Raw genomic sequence first — 26,359 nt, 5'->3', positions numbered from 1 at the left:
TTGACTCTCTAGTGGCCATTCGGAGTCAGTTGCTCTTATGCTCGCCAGACATTAACAACAACCACGCCGGGGCTCTTTGCTGAGCGGTGCCTCGTGACACGAACGTCACAGGTGATACGACAACTACGATATTCGATTCCTCGAACTTGTGCAAATAAACGTCTGTGAACAGGTATCCTCGTCACCTGTGAATCTCCAGAAACCAGGGAACTAAATTGCTTCGACCTCCATATCAACTCGCTTCATTTTTGTGGATTACTTTTGGTGACAACCGCGCGACCAGGTACCGGAAGTGTAATCCTACAGGACACAGTGACCCCGCGAGAGGGTGTGTTAGGTGCTCCTCGATCACAGTCGAAGGAATACTCCCCGACACAAAGGGAGATAAAGCTAATCAGCGTCGTTACACCACGAATTTACTTGGATGAAAGATACAAGCAAGCATCTATTCGATGAAAAAGTGTTGTTACAATTCTGGACCGTTTCGTGGATCTTTTAAGCGTCGTTTTCTATGCATCTTCTCGACGTAAGAAGCCAGTCTAGGTGTCTGACTCTTGATGTGTGATCGTTTGGTGTACGATTCGACGAGTGACGGATGTGTCTTTAGAAGAACGGTATAAGGAAAAATTCGAGTAATCGATGTGCAAGAATGTGGAAGAGAGAGGCCTGATCTGCGCTGCGAATACTCTACGAGAGTCGCGGAGGTCGTCAGGATCGAGAGAACAATGACGAGGGACAGTTGAACAATTTCGCGCGAAAATTCCGTGGAGGCTGATCGAGAGGGCTGGGTTTCAGGGGGGGGGGGGGGTTGTGGATATTATGTTAACAACGGGATTATGTGTGTTTCTGAAGGTGCTGGCGCTGGCGGGAAGCGTCTCGGCGCTTCTGCCGGAAGACCTCGAGAATGGGGCTGCTCCTGCCAACCTGCAGGAAGAGTGCGCCTCCAAGTGTCCCGATCTCGACTTGAATCAGGTATTTTCACTAGAAAAAATATCTACTGCCTAATATTTTTTAGCATATTCCCTATTTCATACCGATAATAGAGCAAGAATTGCGATGTCGCTTGATCATCCAAGAATTTTGTTTCTTTTCCTTTTCCTTTCCAAGCAATGGTTACTTCATGTGCCCGTACTGTTGTTATTTATGTGCAACAGTCAATTTATGTTATCCTAATCTTACTTAACGTTCGTTTAAGTGTTATTTCTTAATTAATATTACTGCTCTCACTGTCACTGCTTACTTCGTTTATTTAATTTTATTTCTTCTGGAGATACTCAAACGGCAAGAGTCTTAAGAACATTAGAAAATAACAAAGACCTTCGTACCTTCAATTATTTCGATTATTTAAAATATTCAAAGAACGTGGAAAATTTGACGAAACGTAATTATTCGATTGTCTCGCCGTATCGCAAAAACAGCACATATTATCTAACTGCATTAAATTCCGCACTAATCTACGATACACGATTATGAACAACAGTAAATATTTATTCGAAATTCGCGGACGAGATTTACATATTGTAACGTGGCGGTACAACCTGGAAAACTTTGTACGCGACTCGAAAGCTTTCGACGATATTTTGGAGCGGAATTTCGGGGTCATACTGTGTTGATTAAATCAATAATCAGAAATGGAGGAAAATGGAGCAAGTAATTACAAGTAATTGCATATGTGATAGGTTGATTAAAGACTTTTGCAATTGTTCTTATAAGACAAACTTCTGTATAACAACGTTCCTCTGCAATGTATATCCGAATATTAGGTAATCTGATTAGTTCAATATTATAATTTTATGAGCATTGACAAGGCATTAGAAACAGTAATATATCATGCTTGTGAAACTCTATGTTTGCAAATTATGTAAATTTAAGGACCCTATAAAGTTGCATCGAAATAAAGTTTTATCTCCTGCACACTATCACGATTGTGTAACTATTACTGACCATAATGACGTAGAGCATGTTCATTAGAGATGCAAACTCATTTTCCAGGAATGTAAACACCAGCTTTCAATCCATGCTCGAGTAGAGTGAATCACGTGTCATATTAATTGGTGTCATCACAATTTTTGCACAAAGAGAGAACTTTAAAACTGACATAAACGTTCAAGCCCGAAAGGTAGGAATTTGTTGATGGTGGTTTCCGAGTTTCCAAGTTCTTATTCTTTAGTGGGTGTTCGGAATACCTGTTGCGTGTCCAATGCAAACGTCCTGTGCTCACAAGAGTTGCACACCTAAACGAAGCGTAGGGGAAAACCATTAGATAGCTCGTGCAGATTTGGTTAACAAGACGACAGGTTGTTTACACGGACTAATATTTGGCAGTCTCAAAACAAACACTAAGACATTTTGACTCCAGGTTTCAGTCTTTAAACTTGGATTTTATAAAGGAGCATGATAAATTAATTGTAGAGTAATTTAAACAGATATTGTGCACTTCTATTATGATATTTTACTTGGGAACACGTTGTCATTTTATTCTATGTATTATAATTAATTTAGTAATGTTAAATTTGAATTTAATTGCTATATTCTTAGATGGCACAAAGCTGGAGTTCAATGCTGGTCTTTATTTCTGAAAAAAATGGTAATACAATTATTCCTTGCCCTGTGTTAATAATTTAGAACTTTGAGAGTAATAAATAAATTCTACATTAAAAAGATTAAATTTTAAATATATATAATTTATAAATTTCTTTGACTTCAGTATGTTACGTTATATCATTCTTATAATTCTATTTACAACGATTTCTGTTTTGCTCTCATGTTTACGTTGGAGTACCACGTATGATAGGTACACGATAAGCACCACCACGTGCATGCGTAACATAGTCCAAATTTTAATTAGTTCGGACCGAATCTGCCACACTGCCCGCCACTGCCTTATCTCATCATTACTTGATAAGTTTAATTTACGGGCAAGTAATGCTTCATTTTTAGCTTCTGTAAGTACTAAATGTAAATATTTTAAATATTGTTACAACACATAAATTTGATTTTATTGGTTAACCATAATTTAATCCTCGCCCTTAAAAAAGGACTCTCAACTATCGACGTGTCAAGATATACTTGATATGACTCCTTATGTATCTCTTTTATACACAAAACACTCTGGAAAGTTCAGAAGACGCTTTCTCCTCGACATTGAACGTTTTCACTCTCGCAAGTCTCTCTGTTGATGTATTTACACAGACCCTGCGCCCGATCGGTTTGTAACCGACTCGATAAGTCCGAACTTTAATCTCTTACCGATTATTGCGAGCAAAAGTTGCGTAATTTATTTATTTTTTTTTTTTTTTATATATGGAACGTTTTCACGACCCCAATCAGTCCCAGCGATTACACGTTGTGTATTATTACACGCTCTTGTTATGAAAGTGACAGTAGATAAAAGTCGACGAGATTATTGCGTGCCTGCTTAGCCGACAATTGAAAAAAAGAAAGAAAAATGAAGACGGCACGAAGCAAGTCGCTAAATTGTCCGTGAAATACGGGTGCCATTTTTTCCGTCGACGTCTTTTTCCCGTCTAGCGCGGCGAATGCGGTTTTGTTTACAGCAATAAATAATCAGAGTCGACGGGAAAACTCCTTTATCGCGGCGATTCCTTGCAAAGAGGTCAGCTTGAACCGAAACGAATCAGAAAACAACGCGTCGGTTTGCTCGATAGCCTTTTTTCGCGTGAGGTGTCGATTACTTACGTTTGTTGTTTCAATTTGCGAGCGCGTATCGTCGTTCATTTGTCATCGCGCAACGTTTGCAACAGTGACGAACAATGGTCTTGATCGAATAAAAATACTTGGTATGGAATAGAAGATGCACGAGGAGCTATTTGTTTTACGGAAATTGCAATCTAAATTTTGTAAAAGGAAAGAATGGAGCATGTGTTTATTTTATCTGAATCAAGAGGAAGTTTCTATAAAATACCGAGCACTTAATAAATTGGAATTGCTATTAGGAAATCAAATTAAAAAATGCAGATAGTGCAAGCATTATTATTTTGACATCTTTTTATGTAATAATTTCAGTAAATTATTTTTATATTAAGTGGACTGGAAAGGAATCCACACTAGATGGCAAAAGGCTGTTGATAACGAGGGCGATTATATAAGTAATTAAAAATAGAAATGTATTACGAATTTGTTTGAATTTAATGTAAAAAAAAAGAAACGACATTTCTTTTCAGTCTACCTAATATTACACATAGTAAATTGCAAGTTCAAGTTCATATATTTTAAAGAGTGCTCAGTCTATAAGCTTGACTATTACACTCGATTCACAATTGTACACTTTACATGGTTTTTTGATACTAATAACACAATTAACTTATGCTTGAATAATGTTTAACCTTATTTTGTTCTGTTATATACATTCATGTGAGAAGCTAAAATAATAGCTTCTTTGGGCTTGGAACAACCATGGAGCAATATTAAGTATTTATCGTGCCTAACCTAGAGGTATAATTCAGAATTATGAGCCAGTGCCCACGCTATTCCCCTACCGACGTGTACACCCACCAATCGCGACCATCGGTGCTCCATCGAGAGTGTGATGTAATTTTTTGCGCAAAAAGAAGCCACCGATTCGCTTAGAACCGCGAGAAGCGTACTTGAAGCAACGCGAGCGTGGCACAAAAATGGCTCCGCGCGAAGGACGGATCAATTTAAGTCCACTCTCCATCCCGACTGTACCATTCATTAATTAACTTAACTACACGACGGCGCATCATCGCAGTCCATAAGCATGGTCTCGAGGATGGAAGACGAGTTGTAACGGATACAGGAGCTTCTGGACGCTTTTTTTTCGTTTTTCTTTCACTTGAAAGGAGTGGATCACTCTGGTTGGTCAGGTGTTCGATGAACCAGACGAGATTGCTTACCTATTAACAAACAGTTGTATAGGGCACATGGTCAAATTAATCAAAAGTGTGCAGAATTTTATTTCTGATGGAAACATTTCTTTCTAAGCATATAAATTAGTCATAATTTATTTAGCAGTGCTTGTTGTAATGAAATTAGGAGAATATTATATCATAATAATAAATTATGATATGGAAAGAACCATACAAATCGAGTTCAAATGAGATAATAATGTAATCCGTCTCAGTTTTTCTTCAACTATTCGATCTTTATCTTTAGGTCGTCTGCAGAAACACTTCCACAGAAAATAAATTCAAAAAATATAATATCAGACACTATAAAAAGAAAAACTTCCTGAAATTTACATCAAATATAAAAATTAAACTACATATTTCTGAGATATCTAAGATTCTGTCACTCGAGCATTAATTAATCCACGAATTTATAAATTGTCGTGGAATGGTTTCCTCTTCGAAAGAGCAAATAAAGTCCGTCCTAGGGTTCAGAGTATCCTTCGAAATTCGTTTATATCGTCTTTTGGAGGTTCGCCAATGCTCGCGATTGTTGTTACACTTTCTTTTCTCTTTCTTCGGCTCTCACGTGGTGAATGAGACGATTGAAAGGATGCATCAGGAGAGATGAACGGAACAAAAGGCGGTCTGAAGAAATGATTAAACCGATCCTTTCGTGGAGAGTTAAATTGATAATTGGTAGCAATTTCGTTCACGCCAATTGCCGATCACACTGATTACGAGCTTTTTACGTTGCGTTTGGTCGCACGCACCGCGAATCAGCTGCTCTAACAAGTTCTTATCCAGTTAACGGGTTACATCATCCTGGCGATTAAAAAATTTCTGTGTATATTAAAAATTGAAGTCAGCGAAACATGAAAACACTACCGAACCTTTGATTTTCAGTTATCGCGAAATTACTGGAAAATCAACAGGCTTTAACTAAATAAATATTTTCTCAAAAAACTAAGATACATATAAACATTGTGCGAAAGGAGAAGTCCATACTCGCATTCATTTTCCTGCAATTAATTCCCAAAGCAGATTTCATTCTGGACCAGTAAGGCTGCCTATTCCTCAATAGAATTTTCCCTCGAATACTTCACTACGAAAACACACAGAAAAAAAGGGTTATTTTAATTTTCTACAAGCTATTATCGTCGCTGGACAGAGAGATTTTACTCGTAGCGATACATTTCAATTATTCTATAGGGGGAACTAGATAAAAGAAGAAATCAACTTCTCGAGGTCTTATCTTCCCTTCGAGCAGCTTCCCTTTAACCTCCAGCTCTTTCTTCTCCACGATTTCGAAAGTCCTGGATCGACGAAATATCGCCGAAGACCAGATAAGGGGCATCGATCGGGGAAAGGGTTCAGGACAGGAAAAAACGCGAACCAATTTATAAAAGTCTCCCCGGAAAAAGAATTCGTGTTTACGGCGATCGGAGCCTGTGTTATTTACTAAACACTCGTAGTAGTGGAGCCTGTTATCGTATCTCGGAGGTGATGCCTAGGATGACCTTACCGCGCTTGCATAATCGCGATCGTGAGCTTTCTAAACTCTGCCTCGGGAATGGCTCACGATTTCGACCCTGGCGATGATTTATCGTACTACGACGCGAAGAGATCCAACGGTGTCACTGATTTATCGCAATTTACACCAAGAGGTAAATGTACCAGTGGGTGACCATTTAACGTAACATTGAGTCCAATTTGATTTAGAAGCGTACCAACTTCAAGCAGTTATTCAAGCAATTATTTAAGCAATCCTGGGTGAGATTATAAGATTATGAGATAATTTAGTTTAATGGATCGTTTCTGATATTTCACAGAAACCACTTATTAGGAGATTTGGAGGGCTGATATATTAACTACATTTTTATATAAAATCGCTTATAATACTCTAAACTAACGGGTTATTATATTCCGAACATTCCTGGAATTCCATTTAATAAATAAAATACTTCAAAATAATATATTTTAAATACTATTTCAAAAGTTTATTACACCAAATGAGCTGAGGAATTTTCATTGTTACACACTATATTTAATTAAGAATGTTTACTATATGAATCACATTTCACCCATACCTCAAATGTTTGAAACGATTTGAAAACAACACTCTCAGACATAAACTCTACTTCCAAATACTATTATATTTCAAAAGTTTATCGCACAAAATGACTTACTTAATAATTATAATAACTCTCTCCATATTTACAATGAAATACTTGCCATCTGAATCACACTTTATCCAGGCCTGTGGAAAGGTTTGAAAAGGTTTGGAAAGAGCTAGATCACTGTCGATTTCGAATATTCGCACGATTATCGATGCACAGCGAGGTGAACCCGTAGCAAGTCACGAGGCGCGCGTTGTAGGTGAGAGGATGTGGCCAGCAGGAAGTTCATTGTGTACGGCTACACATATAATATTGCACGCCGTGCGATCCTGCGGATTCTACGTAGTTTCACGTCGAAACGAAATTCTCGCGGGGTTCTTTCCGACAGATTCGAATCCTTATATGTACGAGTCACGTTCGTCGCGTCGAACGAAATCCTATGTAGGTTAACGCGTGGGAGGGGATCCATTACACGGGCCGTTTAAGTAATTATTTTCCAATTAAAGCGAAAAACTCAACGTCGTCGACGAAATTGAGGAATTCTGACAGACTCCACTTAACTACGGAAGCGTTGGAACGCCAGTTTGTGTGATTGGCGCGCTTCTCGCGATATCTCGAATGTTTCCTCTTGCACCAGAAATGGCGAATGCACTGAATTCTTGTTTAGAAGAGTGCAAATTAGAGCTTGGATTATGGAATACGATATTTTATGATTAACTGAAAGTAATGTCACTGGAATAAGTTGCTATTCGTCACGTAATATTCTAAAATAAAATTTTGTCCATATTTATTGAATGTGTAATATATTTTATTTTAAAATATTAGACGAATAGTAATTTATTCCAGTGACATTAATTTAAGTTAATTATAAAATATTGTATTCCATAATCCAACTGTATAAACAATTTTTATAAAATAAGAAACAGGTACTTAAACGTAAATGAACCCCTCTAATCTTATTAAAGGATAAATCTATTTCAAATGTTTCAATTTTTTGAAAGGTCTACTTGATTTTAACCTTCTTTATTACTTTACTTTATTAAAACTCTAACTTCAGTATATACAGTGTATTTGTTAAATTCACTAATGCGTTTAATTACGTTAAGATTAATATGTACACATGTCTCACGCATCACTGTCAATTCGAGAAGCTGCTATCCATCTCCCTTCGAATCGAAAATAATTGTCGGAAAATTACGAGCAATTACGCGTGTAAGTAAATACAGCGCAGACGGGGATCGAGATAATCGGGATCTTTACGAGATACCGCTGTTAATTTTAGTTACCAAAAAAAAGCACGCTATCGCGCAAGAAACAAAATCGCGGACGAACGATTCGAGTAATCGGGGCAGTCGACGGATTTAGTTGCTGGATCGAGACTCGATTAACGGAGATTCCATTGGAATTAATCAGACCAGAGGAAACGTGAAGGATTTCAGAGAATGATTGATGCCGTTCAGACGAACGAAATTCACGAATGACGAGGCGTCCATTGAATGATTCGATAGTCTAGTCTGTTTAATTGAATAATTGTTATTCCAGGAATTGAATAGTAAGTCAGTAGTAAATGTTGCTTGCTATTATGATAAATTCCAAGTATGAGATAATAGTAGCCAGATATGCATAGTTTGAATGTATTTTATTTAAACATTTCAATTCTGTGACGACAGAAATTTTTTTCTATAATTAACGAGGAAGAGGGAAAATACGAAAATGTAAATTGAAAATGGAATTGAAATAAATTTAGTTGAAAAATCTTATTTACTACTCGTTCAATATTTGATCTTCATAAGTAAAGCTAACATTATCGAGAAGCAATCTATAGTTAAAATCGATGAGAATTTGTCACGCATTTTAAGGTTGAATTCATTCTCATTCGTATGAATGTGTCTAGTCAGCCACTTATACGGGCGAGGCCCACATCCATTACGATTTGGTGAATTCGAGGGAATATCGTTTTCAAAAGACGAGGTAAACGTGTGACTTTCTCTCACGATCAACGATCCTGGCGATCCATTACACGGAGACAAAATTAATTGGTTGATGGTGTATGGTTTTGTGCTTTTGTTAATGCATTCGCGTTCTATTTATTAATTGTAACTGTAGCGTGTTGGCTTACGTTGAGTTATTGCAACAAGAAATTAAACTTCCCAGAGTAATATTTCGTGCTAAGGATTGCCACTTTATTCTTTTAAAAAGATGATTTTAGTTTTAATGCATGGTCTGTCCTGTAAAATAAGTATACTTTTTTGAGACATTATTATTGATATTAAATATATAGCAGAGCTAAAATAAATGTTATCTTTGATCAGAAAAAGGCTACAACACGTGTGCAATTCCACGAAAGACGTTACCGTTAATCCCTCCAAGTTCGAACTGCAAACAAATCCTGGGAACTCGAGTTTCGGCGCCTTTACATGACGTCATATCAATTAAAACGTATGCACGTTCCACGCACACGTACACGTAAGCAACGTTATGAGTCGTGTACGGTAATTTGAAGATTGTAACGAGTGGCAGCTGATGGCGGTTGTTTTTAATTTATCCCATGGTCTTCAAGGTAATGAACGAAATTAATTGGCGACTGTGCGTCCCAGCGTCCATAGACAGCCTCGACTAATCTTCGTAGCGACCGTCGTTGTAACTTAAAAATAATGTCTAACTAAAGAAAAGGGTTGACATTTGGGAATTTATTTGTATGAATACAGGATGTTCAATAGAAATATTTCATACGTACATTAACCCATTCACTGCCAGGCAAATTTAAAACGTTTTGCCTTGGGCGCCATGATTTAATACAGATGTGTAATCTAGGTTATTATTTTGATAATAAAAAGTAATATTAAATTCGTATTTCTCAAAAGAAGATTTACGATCTTCTCTTGCAATAATTCGTCACTCAAAAGACTATAAACTTATCTCTTGAGTAATTGCAATCAATTTCAACTACGAGACATCTCTTAGTTGGCAGTGAATAAGTTAAAGGTACACATTTTTAACAAATATTTGAGAGATAAGTTTCATTAAATAAATTACATAGATTTCTCTCAATCCTAAGTAGTTACGCAAAGTACAAAATTAGTTCGTCCGTACTCGAGGAATGTTACGAAGTTTATGCAACGCGAAAGACGAGGAAACGTTTTTCCAGTGTGGACAACTGGAGTGAAAAATGCTTCCTGTTCGCCGGAGCTAACGAGTGCAAACTGAACCATGCTAGCTGATGTGTATCCTTTTAATTCGCCGCGTAACGCGAGAATAATTGGCGCCATTCGTAATGTTTGCGCGCAAAGAAACGCCCCACAATGAGGGATTTGCATGAAAAAGTTGTACGTATATTGCCATCAAAAACTTTCATGAAAAAGTATAAACGGAATCCTAGGATATTAAAATGAAGAGATTATTAAATATTCACCCTTTTCAATACTGGTCCCCAGGTATTCGAATAGCAGCAGGTAATCGCAGGCAATTTCTTTTTCCATACAGAAAGTAATAGGTCCTTCCTAATGGCATAGAAAACAACTTATAACCATCCATGGGCCAATTTGTTTCTGCAGATAACTTGCAAGCCATTTACTTTGATATTTAAAGTTGATAATGCTGCTAGTCGTCATCAATATTGTCATTAGTTATCAGAGACATTATATGATTGAGATGTATACGTCATCTTGTGAAAAATACTAAAATTATTTGGTAAAATGTCGATATATTAGCATGTGATTTAAAAGTTACATGGGTCCATAGAGGGTTAAGCATATACTAAAACTAATCATAAGAAGTTGCACATTTAAAAAAACTAAATTCAGAAGGTTGTTCCAAGTGGGTGAACGATGTCATCAACTCTGAAATACAGCTTAAAATACCCTGTGGTTCATTTGTTTAACCACATTATGCAGTAAGGTTTGCGAAGTCGGATGACAATTTTGAAAATCCACTTGTGGCTGGCTTTTCGATGCAAATACCCCTGTGTGCGGTGGAACGGAGACTGCATCGCGGTTGAAACGTCCGAAAAGAGGGGGACACCGTTAAGGTGTTTGCCAAAGACAAACCTCAGACTTCAAAGGTAAATGTTCCATCCCAGTGGACACCGTCCGGTGTACATTCAACACCGTGCGACCGTGGCCCGTTCAAGACCGCACGGACCAAACCTGATACCCTTTGCCTTCAACTTGAACCACCGTTGCACGCGAAACCTTTGAGCGTGTCAAAGGCCTGCGGAGTCGCCGTAATATCGAGACAGTTGTCCGTGAATTTTTAAGTGGTTACACGACGCCGGTGGTTCCAAGCAATCCCAACAAATTTTCTTTCGTGATATTCCAATGTTTCAGTTAGAATATCAAAAACATAAACGGTTCCAAATAGGTGGCAGTACTTCCAGACAGATTTCTGTGAATTTTTAAGGGTAGAGTTCAGTAAACGTCTAGTGAAGGCTGAAACACTGGAAATCTTCTGTATACATGAATATTGTACTGCGAGACTACAAACTGAATTCGTATTGCAACGGTAACCCTCCTTTGCATACTGTACGATCCAATAAAAACAATTTCTATTGTATAAGAATTATCGAAGCAATTTTGAAGGAGCCGAGCATATCTTTTACGAGGTCACGATAGTCTCGCAGACAAACGTGTAATCGACATCCGAAAATGATAACAATTAACGGAAACCTTGAGAAGGGGGAGGGTGTCGATGAAAATCCGTCTTGCGTGTTCCGAGTTGGGGGGACGACAGAAGACTGTTATTAAATCCAATCGTGAACGTCGGCGTCGCAGCAACTTGGGAGCGGGGCGCAACAGTTGGCGAACGCTTCCAAGCGTGGCGAAGACGTTGAACATGGCGGAAGGACATGCGGAAGGACGAGCAGGTACGCATTAGGCGATTACCTTAGATCAGATAAAACAGCTCTTTACCGGCTGATTTCCGTCTTGGGAACGACGGACAACATCGTGCTGCTTTTAGTGGGAACGGAAGCAAGGACGCAGGTATCGCAATGAAACGCAGTGACTGTCTGAAATAGACTGACGTCGTTCCTCGAGAGGATCGGGGTTAGGTCTGGAAATTCAAGAAAATAATTGTGGAGATTAAATGGACCAATCAGACGGAATGGATTAATCACACCAGACTTAGGCTTCTCATTCACTTAATTCTTCATTATTCTTAATCTTCATTATTCATCACTCTTGGTAATTTTAATAATAGACATAGTTTACACAAAGGGGGCGATGAGCCAAAAAATGTTAGCAAGACATACAAGGTAAATACGAATTCATCTAAAAATAAACGAAAATTAATCAGTATAATTTATGAAACATCTACGATACTCTTATAAACACATACTAAAATAGAAATAAAGACAAGGTAGCAATTTCAAGAATAACACAAAGGTTATTTCTGGTCATTGAAACCAAATAGGTGGACTTGGAGAATACTCGAAATATTCCAAATCCGATGGGTAGAATTATTCTACAGTGGCAAAGGGGATTATTATTGGAAATATTATAACGTGGAGACTGGTAATGTCGCAGGGGTACTCGTTTCGCGTGGTGTGGCAGCCTGCACGGTTTGATTAATCGGGTGCAAAGTTAAACGAGCACTCGTGTCGGAAGGCAAAGAACGGACAACGGAGATGTTTCCACAGTGGAAAGAAGAGAGAGTAAAAAATTCATCGTAAAATTGATACAACCACGCCGAGTAGCGATAGTCGCGAAAACACTGCACCGTCTCTACGGCCGTTGTTATCAGGGGACTCGTCACTCGTCGTGGTTTCTGTTGTTCCCGGGAAAACAGAGAACAGTGATCCCGGATTGTGTTTTCCTTTCTAGAAATTGCACTTCTCGTTCATCCGATTACGTAGGAAAAACAATTTTGTTAATATTCATTTTTCAGTTTATTGCTATTTTTTTTGTCTTCTTTGTGAAGAACTGTCTGTCTTTAAATTTTGAGATTTATTTTTACAACTTATGAGATGACCTAATAAAATAAATAAACGAGTAAACGTTTTGGGCAACCCATCGACTATAACGGAAATCTATAATATGAACTCTACGTTCGCAGAGCGGATTGAAAAAAAAGTGTTGCTTGAATGGCGGCAACGCACCGGTGGCGTAACACGCAGGGGCCGCAGAAAATAAATTGAATCGCTTGCCAAGCTTTAAAAGATAGTAAATTGTTTCATCCGGTTCAATTGACACCCCTGGTGTACCTAGCCTGTCGCGAATGAATTGCCGAATAATCGTAGCGCAGTCGCTGGTTCTCGATATCGTTTCGATAAACGCACTCGTCGCACCGTTTGCACCTGTACGTTGCCGCGCTTCCGGTACACAGGTGCGCGTCCGGTTTTTAATGAAAACGAAAGTAAATCGTTCGAACGTGAACGCGGAGGGAACACGGGAGGGTTGAGGAGAATTTGGACGTCGATAACGAGGGTGTGAAACCACGCGTACCTGCATGGGAATTTCGGGAGTCGGTTGCTCCCTGTGCATACTTAATTGTCGTAACGATCATGTTTATTCAAGAACTCGTGGTCACCTGTTCGTTCGTGAATTTAAATCAACGCGACACCCTCGCCTCTGCTGGCGGATCGTGAGTCACGACGAGTGCGAAAGTAATTTCCAGGTTTCGTTGGGAATGGTTTATAGAAATCTAGAAGGGGGATCTATAAAGTTGTCGGTTTATCTTTGGAAAATTAATCTAGCAATTGGTATTGCGACTCCATGATTAGTACATAGTTGGTTTATATACATGAAAATGAAATAAAGACTTAAGTATTCAGAGATTGCGTAAGAAATATTAAAGTGAATGTAAAGTGTTATTTAAATTATATTTCTGAGGTATATATCCTTCGCGTAAAATTTTCAAAAAACATAAATACTTACAGGAGATCCTAAAATAAAAGTTGACAACGTTTGGTTTCGTTTGATTGTATAGAGTAATCGGCACACTAAAATTCAATAAATAATAGCTAACCAAGCACAGCTCAAATTTTCCACCATTTCTGTTCCTAGAACTTGTAAGTAATATCAAATTATAAAGGTTATGGGGTGATACCTATAGGCAATCGATAATAAAATATTTTTACGAGGATGAATGTCTGTAAAACTGAGATCTCGATCTATGATCACGCGCATGGTGATTCACTACCTATAAAACGATATCTAATACATGCTGTCATTTCTTAATAATGAGGTAGAAATAATTAAGAAACAGTAACGATATCGCAACTGTCTGAGATACGACGGCTGATGAATGGACCTAACTGCTCCGACGATTTCTCAAGCGGCTATTGACGCCAATGCATTAATACATTAACTATGTGATACCAGAATTGCATCTAATCTAATCTCGTGCAAATACGAAATTATTCTTCGTAAAAATCAATTTAAACGCGCTTGAAGGCAGAGTACGGTCCTTTCTATTGTTTAAATCTAGATTATTTACTCATAGGTTCAAATAAGCTTTTTCCGGTGCATGATGCGTAGGGTCACTGCCAAACATTCAATTAGAGGATTTATAGCCACGAAGATGAATAGAAATGTCATTCAAGAATGAAGCCATATTTATTATTATTATTATTATATAAATGAAAGCGAACGCTGTTTTACAGTTCCTGACTCTAGAGCACAAAATTCATTGTTGTTTGCACGCGGCATTTGTAAGGATTTAACTACCGTGGTTTAGAAAGGTTACTCCTCTAATACCTACGAGTAAATCGCAATATCAATAAACTGTGTTAAATCTGTTTCAGAATCGAACGGACGACTCGAGCTCGGAGGTGGGCTGTGGCGTGAGATGCAAGATCGATCAGGTGAGATTACCAGAAATTCCGTCAGCGCTTCATTGATTTCAATCTATCCTAAATACTGAGGTCTGATGCAAATGTAAATCTATTACGAAAGGAAAAGATCGGTAGATTGATTGCTTTAAGGGAGGACTTCGTTAAAAGTAAACAAAAGTTTAAAAGTTTTTCACAGAGACTCGCTCCAAATTCTATTCCCGGTTATGAAACAATTATGGAAATCCTTATATTTTATACTCTACATATTTACTACATTGATATTTCAAAACATATTGTGTAATTGTTCTTCGCCCTAACGATACAAATCTGCGATGTCCAGCTTCAGAATTTTATTATTTTCGTCAGTAATTGGTATTAGAAACGTAAAATATCTGCTGGTCGCGAATGCGTTAACGTATAGACTTATTTAAACAATTACTAACGAGTTGGTTCTATTATCATTGAAATTTAGAAGGAAACACCTCGTTTCGGTATTCTAGAAATACAATACCCTAATAAAGAAAGCTTAACTGTTTAAATCATGTATCGTACATATCACCTTCATCAACGAATAGAATTTGATCAACTCGTGGCGAGATGGTGCTATCATCAACAACGTTTGACTTAAAAAATCAGAAGAAAATACTTTATTTTCCTATTTCATAGTAGAACACCCCCTAGAGCACGTTCACTCAGATTTATCTCTTAACTTCTATTGGTGAATAGAGTTCACTTATTGCTCGGTGAAATGGTTTCATCACCACCAGCGATTGATTACAAAACTCCGACCAAAGCATCTTTCCCCGCTGTCCTACGGGACCCCTACTGGAGCAAGTTCGTCCGGATACATCCTAAAGCATTTATCAACGAATCGACTTGCAGAGCCCGATGGCTCCGGGACGAGGATAATTCTCTCGTTGCGCTGCAACGCGAATTTAAAGCAAGTTCGACGGGGAGCATCGTCGATCGTTTATTAACATACGCGAACGTCGGAGACGAAAATAAAGGGATGCCGGTCCCCAGGCACAATGAAAGTACTTCCGCTGGTGTCCCTGGGGGCCCTGTTCGCTGGGTTCGCCTGGCAGAGAGACGGTAAACGGCAAATAAAAACAAAGTCAGGTCCTCCGCCTCCCTTTACATCCACCTCTCTCACTCTCTCTCTTTACCGATGAGTACGTAGGTACCCAATGAATGGATGAACGTGTATACGTATTACGCGTACGAATGAAAGAATGGCTGGGCTCGTACGGCTTCGTGACTTTAAATTGGATCGCGTACAAGTGCGGCCCATGGCGGATGTCGCCAAATTGCCGTGCGACTCCGGATTCGCTCTCTCCGTTTGCGCGTCTCTTTCCGCTTCTGTTGGGACTCTGTGTCTCTCCTCTAACCGTGTTCCGGAAGTAGGAGCAAAAAACCCGGGGAAATCGCGCTTAGAACCATTTCTCGTCGTGCTGGGCTGTCGCCATTTTTTTTTGGCAAGGATGCTCGATCCTTGAAGGGGAGAATCTTTGATCATCGCGATAAGATGAGGGCCAGTTTGATGACGTGGTCGTTGATACGCACGTGGATCGATTATTCAGTATTGCGTTGATCTATTACATTATAGTAGTAGGTCACTGACAGTAGTTAGGTGTACTTGTGGCTTGAGGTATGCACACAACGCAAACTTTATTAATATGAGCTCAACAAGACTATTACGTGGCTGGGCTAGTATGAGTATTAAGCATTGTAAGTAACGATGATTGTGAAAATAAGGTGACGTTTCATTCAGGTATTCCTAGTAAGGAGGTTACCCAGTAAATGTCATTCGTCGTTTATTGCCTGATGTTGCTTTAAGCTTCATCGATAAAAAAATGTAAGATTGGGTAGATTAAATAATGTACATCTTACGGAGGAAAAAAAGTCTCCTAAAATTAATTTTACAAACAAGTGATAAATGGGTGAGTTCTTGCAAGAAAGCCTCAACGATCGTCAGCGCATTTCAGTAGCCACAGGAACAGATTCTCTGCGAAGGAAGGAGCCCAAACGAAATGGAGAAAGGACCCCCACCGCGACCGGAAGGATATCCAGCAACGCGTGTCTCCAGGGTAGGAAGCGAGCCCCGTAATTATCACGACGAAAAGGACAAAAGATACGGCTAATTACCGCGTGTCTACGAAAAATGAAAGGAACACTGGCATCCATCGGCTCGCCGTCCGTTCTCGTGCCGCGGATATCAGTTATGCGTTCGTCCGAGGCCGTTGTGTATTTTAACACAGTTCCGTGGCACGAGGTTGTTGCGTGCTGGTTGGAAAGCCTCGAACAGCACGGGTCGGTGCGTGAATTGCGCTTAAAACGATTTCCTCCCTCGCCTCGTTTCACGGTTCGTACGTTTCAGTAACGCGCGCGAATAACGGTTAGCCGGCGACCGGCACAATTTAAGAGGAAGATGCTCTACTTTTTGCTAAACGCAACCCTAATTGCTTTCCTCTCCATAACCAACGGTTTCGACAGGGTTTCGGTGCTGAATTCTAGTCTGGGCGCGTTTAACTCATTAATGGAGGGAGTTACTAATGTAACAATTTTGTACAGCAAATATAAACTCGAAAGGGTATGAAGGTGCAAATACGGTATAAGAATTAGAACGATGTTTAGACTCTATTCTTTGACCACTTTTAAAATAGTATTATATAATAGAAAAGATTTGTATACAACGAAATATTGATATTATATTAATTAACAGAATATATTCTACATATTTTAATATAATAATAGTAACCGCGATGAAATCAGGAGCACTTAAAAAGGATGGATATTATAAACGAATCAATGACTATTTTGATCGACAATCTAATGAATATAAATAACGAAAAATTAATCTCACGTGTCTGGGAACCTACACGTTGCACATGTTATATACTTTGTATCACGTGCACGGGTACATTAATTTCCACTGTAATATTTGCCTTTGTGAGCATTCGTTATAACCGCGGTTCAGCTTTGATGCCTCTTCCGGTAATTTCATGGCTCGATAGCGACGAGTCGATATTTGTGGAATTTCCTTTGTACGAAATATCACGTGTCCAACGTACAGGACGACAAACACGATAGGAGAACATGGCGACGGCGCTCCATCCCCGAGAGATCACTTCGCATTCTTCGAAAGAAGCTCCAACTTCAAACTCTCAAGTCAATGAAAAAAACTGTAAACGACCCTCTGGCGAAAGCAAGTCGCCGCCGGACTGACTCCAGACATTCGAATATGTTTTTAGAGTGGTGGACCACCGACGGTGAAAGATATTCACGGTAAACGCAGATACTTGACAACGACTACCAGTAGCTGAATCCTTCCCGTGAAGGGAAGTTTCGAGACCACTTTTCGTATTTATTGCTAAAGAGGCAGAATTTATGCTTTCGAGATCCAAAGCTGGAAAATTAAACGAAGGACTGATCAAAAGAGTCGAAAGGTTAAAACATAAGGGTTGCTTGAGTGTTCCTGTATAATTCATAATTATCTTTGGTAAATGGATGTTTGGAAAAAGATACTTTAGGAAGGAAATAATATGAATAAGAGGTCATTCTAATTTCTTTTTTAGTAATAGTTGTGCTTCAGTGATAGGAGATGCCTCGGTATTGAAATAATTTATCAACAATTATTTTAATAAATATACATAGAAATGAAGTATACAGTAGATAAACAATATCCTTTGTTTGTACTTACTATAATTTACTACCCTCTGCTTATATTTTATGTTCATTGCAAAATTTTAGTCGAACTGTCTACTTTAATTATTTTGTTCATAAATGTAGTGTAATTTCTTTATCTCCCACAAGGATTGAAACATAGACAAAGCAATCAAACCTTGTAATGAAGAAATAGCATATTTAAGATCGCTTGACTGGTGGAGCTCGATGTATTACTCCCCCCCCCCCCCCCCGCCATTTTAGTCTTTCTAGGATTAATGAATATATGAGCGCTCACGTTGTCCTTTCGTGACGTCTCATCACTCATGCCTTTACTCTTCGGGCGGAGTAACTGCAATCAGTGAACGGGGTTAAAGCGAAACGAGGAGAGAACGGATAGATCCTCATCCGTGGTAGGATGAAGATCTACGATCTACGGGGAGTCGTGTAGAGAGAGGGTCTGGCTGGGGCGTAATGTGTGTTGAGGTTTTAATGAGGAAGTGAGAAATTAGCGGGCGCAACGCCGAGCCGCTATACGTCGGCCATTTTCCACCGACTGATAGTTTTGTCAACCCCTATTACGAGCCTCGATCGTAAAAAAAAAAACAAGCTGGCTACGCTTCTGCAATCCTTTTACAATATTAATTTAAAACGTGTTTTTCTCCGCTTTTAAAACATAGCAATTCCTATCTGTATCTCAATCCTTGATCAAATTTTCATATGTAAACGTTAGCAAATTAAATTTTGTGATCTTTTATAAGCTAAAACAAAACGAAGTATGTACATATATATGACAAAAAGAATTCAATGGTATTCTTCATAAATTTAATCGTTCACTGTCCTAAATAGGAATACAACTCACTACATATGGACATTCAAACATACAGAACCTGTGTAACCAGATTTTTGTAATTCTTGATGAAGCATCTTCGATAAAACACTGAAGAATCTAAAGATAGAGACTTCGTACATGTCTGTAATAACTTGACGATTTTTTTTCGGAAAGTACAGAATATAGCATAAATAACCGTCATACAAATTTCAATGAGGGGACCGCTGTTTAATGAGCCACGTCGAATTCCACCATTATCTGGGCGACGAGATCGAGCGAATAAAGAAACCGCGGCAAGGAAAGCTAATTTCGTGCGAGTTAATTGAAAAAGAGGATTCGGCCTGATACGGGTGAATTAATACAACGTCACGAGGAAAATAATTAATTGAGACGTTAAAAATTATCGCCGACTCAGTCTAGAGAAGTCGTTTTAAACGTCGCACGATGTCGTTTATACACGCTCCTTCGACGCATCTAACGCGTATCGGGCACTTTCTATTTTTAGTATTATATTTTACGATTGATAAAGGAATAGACATCGTGTATTCAATGCTAATGCGACCAAACAAGTTCTGCTTTTCTCGAATCGAACGTTCGCAGTTTCGCTCTGCTGTTTTTCATACTGCGCCGTGTATGTTAATAATTGTCGCAATTAGAAGGCTTTGAAGTGCCGTCGTAAAACTGGATTGCCACCAAATGTTTATTAATAACGTTTATCTAGCGCCGGAGGTCCCTTTCCTTCGAGACTTTTCTGTCCGTGCTGACCTATGTGATACCCTCGAATACCACCGTGCGCATATGCGTACATTGCCAATATGTTGTACAACAAATGTAAGACGAGGCTTGAACGATGTTTTTGTTGTTTGTTTTCAACATTTTTCGCGCGAGGTATCGATGGATAAATTGTGAAAATAACACGTGTTACGTAGCTTTCGTAGGAGTTACGATTTCTTCTAAAATTGTTGTCAGTAAAAATAGGTTTTCCGCAATACCTTTACTGCTTTCACTATTTTTAAAGAAATTAAAAGATTAAGGAAGAGTTTGAATTTCCATAAACACAATTTTTAAGTTTGAATTCTACTTGTTGGTGCAGGTGCGCCATTAATCCTGCTTGAATTAAGTTTTCTCGTGGCGCGATTATTATTCTAAAATGTCGGGAGGAATGTCATTTATATCCGGCGCCTCTCGGATGGTGCAGAGTGTCGATCAGCTCTACAATTGATAAATGGCTCTCTCGTATCTCGAGATACGACGCTGAAAATGAGATTTAGCTACGCGCAGAATAATGGCTACCGCCAAGAATGTTCGCGACGAAGCCCTTACGTCCTCCACTTAATGAAGATTATCCCTTAATAGACAGAACTATAATTTATTCGACCATTTAAAATTCTTCTTCTTTCCCTTCTATTGCAAGGAATAATGTTCGTCCTTTAAGGGTTGAACGCCAATTGTTGATCACTCGACAGGAAATTAGAATAAAACATGCAGTTAAAACACAAACAAGGAAGCGTGCTTGAAAAAGGAAGGAGTTGCAGCTGACGACGAACGAAACGTTCCAGTGAGGAACTACATATTACAAACTCGCTCTTCCTGAAGTCCTTGAATCGGTCGAGTACGCCAAATCACTTTTGTGTATTTACGTTTCGCGTTGCGAGCGAGCGTGTTTTTCTTTCAAGATGCTCTTAAGTAACGACAAGACTATTACTGTCTTCCCTCGTTCCCGTTTCGCTACCAGATTTCTTGTTTATCTAGAGACGATAGATGATCCCCGTGCTCTCTGAATAACATTTTCCATCGGAGATCATTCAGGAAATCCCCTCGTAAACTGTTTTTGATCGTGGAAGGACTTTTATTTTTCGTTTGTACTTTTTATCGACGGTGAACAAATTTGCTATGTAATCGATTTCGAGTCGAATGTTTACAGTTTATGTTGCGTTAGCAACATCTTACGGTACAAATTGATAACTACATATCCCCCCTTAGTGTCAACTTCGTAAACTCCATCATTTAATCCTTTTCCTGACAGTTTATATAAATAACGGAACAAAAAATCCTCGTTATCATCCCTCGAAATCGTTCAAGGTTCGAACACACAACAGGATTTATTTTCTCTTAGGAGAAAGCCACCCGAAAATTTGAGAAATGTTGTGGCCGCAGTGATCGTCACTTGCAACTACATTTATTAATAATTGCAAGGAAAATAGCTCCAGAACGGGTTAATAAGTCAAAGTAATAACGTAATTTTCTCGATGATAACATCGTTGATCTTATGGCGCCATTTATCTTCAGAGGGAAAAATGCCAGTCTCGAGGAACGGTATCAGCGATGAACGTTGACGTGAAAAAAAAGTTTCCAGCATCGCAAACGACTGGGATTTATTGAAAACGAAAACACTCGCCTGATCGCGCACACCGACCGATTATGCATTTCCTTCGTGCTCTCTTCTTGTTGTCGCCGACAAATGCCCACATCCTCTCGTGCAGAAAGTTAATGCGTTAAACTTCGGTTCGCAAATCCATGCTCGGCACGAACCGACCAGCCCGTCTTATGAACGTAGGCGTTACTTGAGGCACGTGCCACATGTTTCTCGTCCATCTTTCCAATACAGTTTCGCCTCGCAGACGTTCCAGTTACTTCAATGCCAAAATAATGGCGACGCGCGCCGTCGATGTTGTAGCCCCATTTGATCGTTCCGTCAAGTTCTGGTCGTATTTCGAGTAGCAAAGATCGATATACAAACATTTCTTTTTCTAGTTTTCCGAAATTTAAATGTTTTAAGAAGGCACCTTTAAAATAGCGAGTCGAAATACGATGAATTGATGAAGATGGGGTCGCTTGAATCTAAGGTTGCGAAGCAAAACTTGGACGCTTCACAGCTATACAAAGAATCATGCAATATAAATATTATTGTACGATACATTGCTAACGAAGAATTTTTATTGTTTCATGCATGAATATTATTTCATATATAAAATAATGAGAACAAAAATGGTACAGTCTTGAATCACAAACATCTCTCAAATGAACGACGAGGTTACGGAACTCGTTCAACTTTGACATATTTTGTACAACCAGAAATATTTCCGTAACATTGTGTAACATAGTCTCACACGTACGTTTTGTATCTGTTTCAGTGCACAAAAGGCTGCGGAGCGTGGCAACGAGCACTCGACACGAGCTGTCAAGCCGTCTGCGTAAGTACAATTCACTGAACCGGTATAGCATCGCTTTATCCTAATATTAAACCTTGCACGTTTTTCCTTTTCGTGTTCATACTTTTACCGTGCATATTTCAACGTTTGCCAAACGTGACATCCACGGTATTGTTTACAGAACGGAACGCAAGAGCTATTACCGCCCAAAGAATTATACTGTGTTCTGGGATGTCACGACGCGTTGAATCGCTACTTCCAACAATTAAAAGGTAAATTATACGTATAATAAATCTGTAACTTACCCTAATCACCAGAACCACTCTGTATATAAACCTTCCACTAAAAACTTGTTACCATTTGAAGATATAATTAATTACCTTACAATACTTAACAACTTAGATGCCTATGAAATCTCAATCCAGCTTCGATTCAACCACCATCCTCCATCCTTCTTAAAGATATTCGTCCGCGTTCCAGTTTGCCCCAAAGATACCATTAAAAGTTCATGAACTCTTTGTGGTAGCGATCGACGTTGGAGATTTCCAGCGGAACCTCGTCGTAATAATCAAAGTTGCTCGTGTCCTGGGGCGCTGAGCACATTGGTATAAACGATGGCTGTATCTTCTGGTGATAAATCGAGTTCCAGTCGGTGGTTTGGAACCATTTGTGTTCTTTGAGGTCCATGGTCCCGTTCTTGAGATTCCCGTACCGCCTGGTTAGGTCCACCTGGAGGATGTTCTTCAGGATGTCCCTGAGGTCCTCGCCAAAGTGGTGCGCGAACTTGTACTTGCCCGTGATGATCTTTTCGTAAATCTTCATTGGATCGCGCGAATAAAATGGGGGATATCCGGCGTTCATCTCGTAGATGAGGACACCGAAGCTCCACCAGTCGACGGACTGCCCGTAACCCTTGGACAGGATTACTTCCGGCGCTAGGTACTCCGGGGTGCCGCAGAGAGTCCAGGTCCTGCCGTCGATCATCTTGCAGAACCCAAAGTCCGTCATTCGAATGTAGCCAGTGTTCTGGATCAGGATGTTCTCGGGTTTCAGGTCTCGATAGACCAGGCTGCAATGGTGCAGGTACTCCAGGGCTAGCAACACCTGAGCAGCGTAGAATCGCGCCAGCGATTCGTCGAACTTCCCCATTCGCCTGAGGTGCGTGAACATCTCGCCGCCGTTTATGAACGGTAGGACCATGTAGACGTACGAGTTGTCCTTGAAACAGAATTCCATGTAGACGACAAACGGGAATCTCACGCACTGGAGTATCCGTTTCTCGTTGTAGGTATGGTCCACCTGTTTCATCTTCACGACCTTCGCCTTCTCCAGAACCTTCATCGCGTAGTACTCCGAGTTAGGTTTGTACTTGACGAGTAGAACTCGTCCGAACGCGCCGGTCCCGATGGTCCTTAATCGCTCGAAGTCGTCGAGGCAAACGTTGTCCACATGTTGCACCTTCCATCTCTCCAGGAACGCGGTTTTTAGCTCGTCCAGGATGGCTTCGTACTCCTTGAAGGCTCGCTCCTGTTCTAGGTTCATCGTAGGGGGGGACGATTCTTATTGTTTATGCGACTCGAATGTGCACGAAACGTACTTGGTAAATGGGCTCTCTGACAGGTGCGGGGTTATGGACGACAGTGACAGTGGGATCTTGTTTTGTTTGTTTCTTGACATTTCCTGGGGATGCGGAGTGTTCGATCTGAAGTGCTGTTAGAGTACTTGGATGATATCATGCAGGGTTTAAGGTTATGTGTTAGGGTTATTTTGTTAGAACTGTGACAGTTTGGTGGTGTCAGTTTATCTTTTTATGGATGTGATTAGTTTTTAATGTAGGATGTCTTGTCGAGTTCTAGATGGAGAAATAGATTTATTTTTATTTTATTTAAATTTAATTTATTTAAGGTCGCATCAACGTCACAGGTTATTAGCGACCACCTTCCTGTTATACAACTTTGACACTAGGTTACATTCGAATTATTCACAGTTGACACAGTTAAAATATATCTTTCTTTACTTCAGACAGTTTTTTTTTTTGGTATTGATTGAGTCCATGTGGTATTCCAGAATTCCCCGTTTTTCTTATGTAGAAATATTTTAAAAATCATTGTGACGAATAGGAGAATATAGAATATGGAAGGAGATTATATTACTTTTATCGAACGTTTTCAATCAATATTATCGAACCTTATCAATTAAAATTATTCCCCAGAACATTTTCTGAAGTATGGATTTTTGTGGAACAACTTCATGGAAGTTAATGTTTTCGTAAAACTAATATCACGTGATGTGACTTATCAGCGGAAATAGGTGATCCACCAGCGCCAGCTCTGGTAGCGGATTCCTTGACCGCGACATCCTTGCGACTCGAATGGAAGGGAATCGACATCGAAAGGCGAGGCGGTGGTATTTCGTACTTGGTACAGTGGAGATACGAGGAACTGGCTGAAACATGGCAATATTGCAGGAACCAATCGTGGGGCGAGGACGATCAGATCCTGGTGGAGAACTTGCAACCGTACACGAAATACAGGGTGAGTTGAACAATGAACGTTACCCTTTGTTCTGTCGCCGTCAGATGGCGTTGACTGTCTAGCTCTGCGCTCGAGTTACTTATCACGTTCTGGGGAATTCCTTTGCAGTTTCGCGTAGCGTTGCTATTGAAATCGTCGCAGCACAACCCCGAGCCAATCGTCTCCGCTCCAAGCGTCGTGATACGAACGTTGGCTGCCGGTTTACCAACCTCAGCACCGGTAATAGTAAGAGCGGCGGTGGTAGACAGCTGCCGCGTCTCTGTGTCTTGGGAACCTGGCCCTTTTCCGAATGGGCCACTTTTGTCTTATGTCCTGCGTCTGCAAGGGGCTGACCACTCCCAGCTTAAGGTACACGCCACGCCAGAACTTCAATATAATATCATGTGATAACTTGCTCTCTGTCTCTTTCTACGCGAGATTCTCTTGGTCACGCGTCTCATCTCGATGTCACGATTCTATTTTATCCAAGCTAAGTTCCTTCGACACATTTTTCCGTCGATGTCTTCAAAGAATCGTGCTTTCTCTCTAACTTTGGTAGCAAACAGCACAGCGAAAACACCAACTGGTTCTGCAAGATTATCCTTCTTCCTCTGAAGGGATCTTTCATAGGTAAAATGCGAAGTGGGACCATAGCGTGCATTTGTTCCCGAATTATCGTGCAATGAACGTTGTTAACATTTCGCATAGTTACCTAATTTTCAAAATTCTCGACTCGAGGGACTCCAGCTTGCCAATAGATCTAACACCAATTTTCAATACTGCTCTAAACAACGCTCGTCGCTTTGAGTACTATACTCTGCTGTCGCAAACCTCTATTAATCACGCTGCTTTCTAAACTCATTAACATCATCTCGTCGACTTGCAAGAACCAGATCTACCACGAAATATGTTTCTGGCATGGCGTTTTTCTCCCTACTCGCATACCGATTTCCTAACAGGGGATCGAAAGGGTTGGCTGCAACGATGATCCGTTTAACACTCTTCGCGATCGATTCGCAGGATATACCAGCGTCGGAAAACACGGATCATTACATGTTTCAAAATCTCGAGCCGAACAAGAATTATTCCATAAGCGTCACCATGAGGAACGGTGTCGGCGAGGGTCCTCCCGCTGTCATCTACATCACGACCACTCCAGAGCCAGCTGGTACGTATGCAATTATCCATTTCCTCTTTTCTTCAAATTTACCCAAGAATAAATAAATTTAAGAGGATGTTTCGATTAAAAAAATTCTGGTAAGAGATTTTTCAAAATTCGAAAAATGTATAAGGTTACAGAACCTTTTGTCTCCAGAAAGATACAAGAAGAAACTTCCAATGAAAAAAATATAAATAAGTGGCTTTACCATCCCTTAATTTCATGCAGTCGATTACTATTTTCATATTTCTTTCAATTTCTATAAAAGAAATTCCTGAAAG

At 39.6% G+C, this 26,359-nt stretch overlaps 2 protein-coding genes across 3 annotated transcripts in view; one reads left to right on the top strand and one right to left on the bottom strand.

Moving 5' to 3' along the window:
• The first annotated feature begins 819 nt into the window (after positions 1–819).
• LOC128873974 (proto-oncogene tyrosine-protein kinase ROS) overlaps positions 820–26,359 on the top strand; it is a 35,769-nt gene continuing 10,229 nt past the window's right edge. For both annotated transcript variants that reach the window (XM_054118105.1, XM_054118097.1), the window contains exons 1-7: positions 820–972; positions 14,730–14,789; positions 22,389–22,448; positions 22,588–22,678; positions 24,708–24,940; positions 25,049–25,288; positions 25,940–26,087. In XM_054118105.1, the coding sequence (XP_053974080.1) occupies positions 820–972; positions 14,730–14,789; positions 22,389–22,448; positions 22,588–22,678; positions 24,708–24,940; positions 25,049–25,288; positions 25,940–26,087 (985 nt within the window). The remainder of the gene's footprint in view (positions 973–14,729; positions 14,790–22,388; positions 22,449–22,587; positions 22,679–24,707; positions 24,941–25,048; positions 25,289–25,939; positions 26,088–26,359) is intronic.
• On the bottom strand, positions 22,905–24,690 carry LOC128873994 (cAMP-dependent protein kinase catalytic subunit 1-like). Its single transcript, XM_054118164.1, has one exon. The coding sequence runs from the start codon at positions 23,946–23,948 to the stop codon at positions 22,905–22,907; it is 1,044 nt and encodes a 347-aa protein (XP_053974139.1). The 5' UTR covers positions 23,949–24,690.

Source organism: Hylaeus volcanicus, chromosome 1 (genome assembly GCF_026283585.1).
Source record: "Hylaeus volcanicus isolate JK05 chromosome 1, UHH_iyHylVolc1.0_haploid, whole genome shotgun sequence".
NCBI classification, from domain to species: domain Eukaryota; kingdom Metazoa; phylum Arthropoda; class Insecta; order Hymenoptera; family Colletidae; genus Hylaeus; species Hylaeus volcanicus.
Note: the sequence above shows the minus strand (reverse complement) of the source record. Positions and strands in the feature narration are given on the sequence as shown.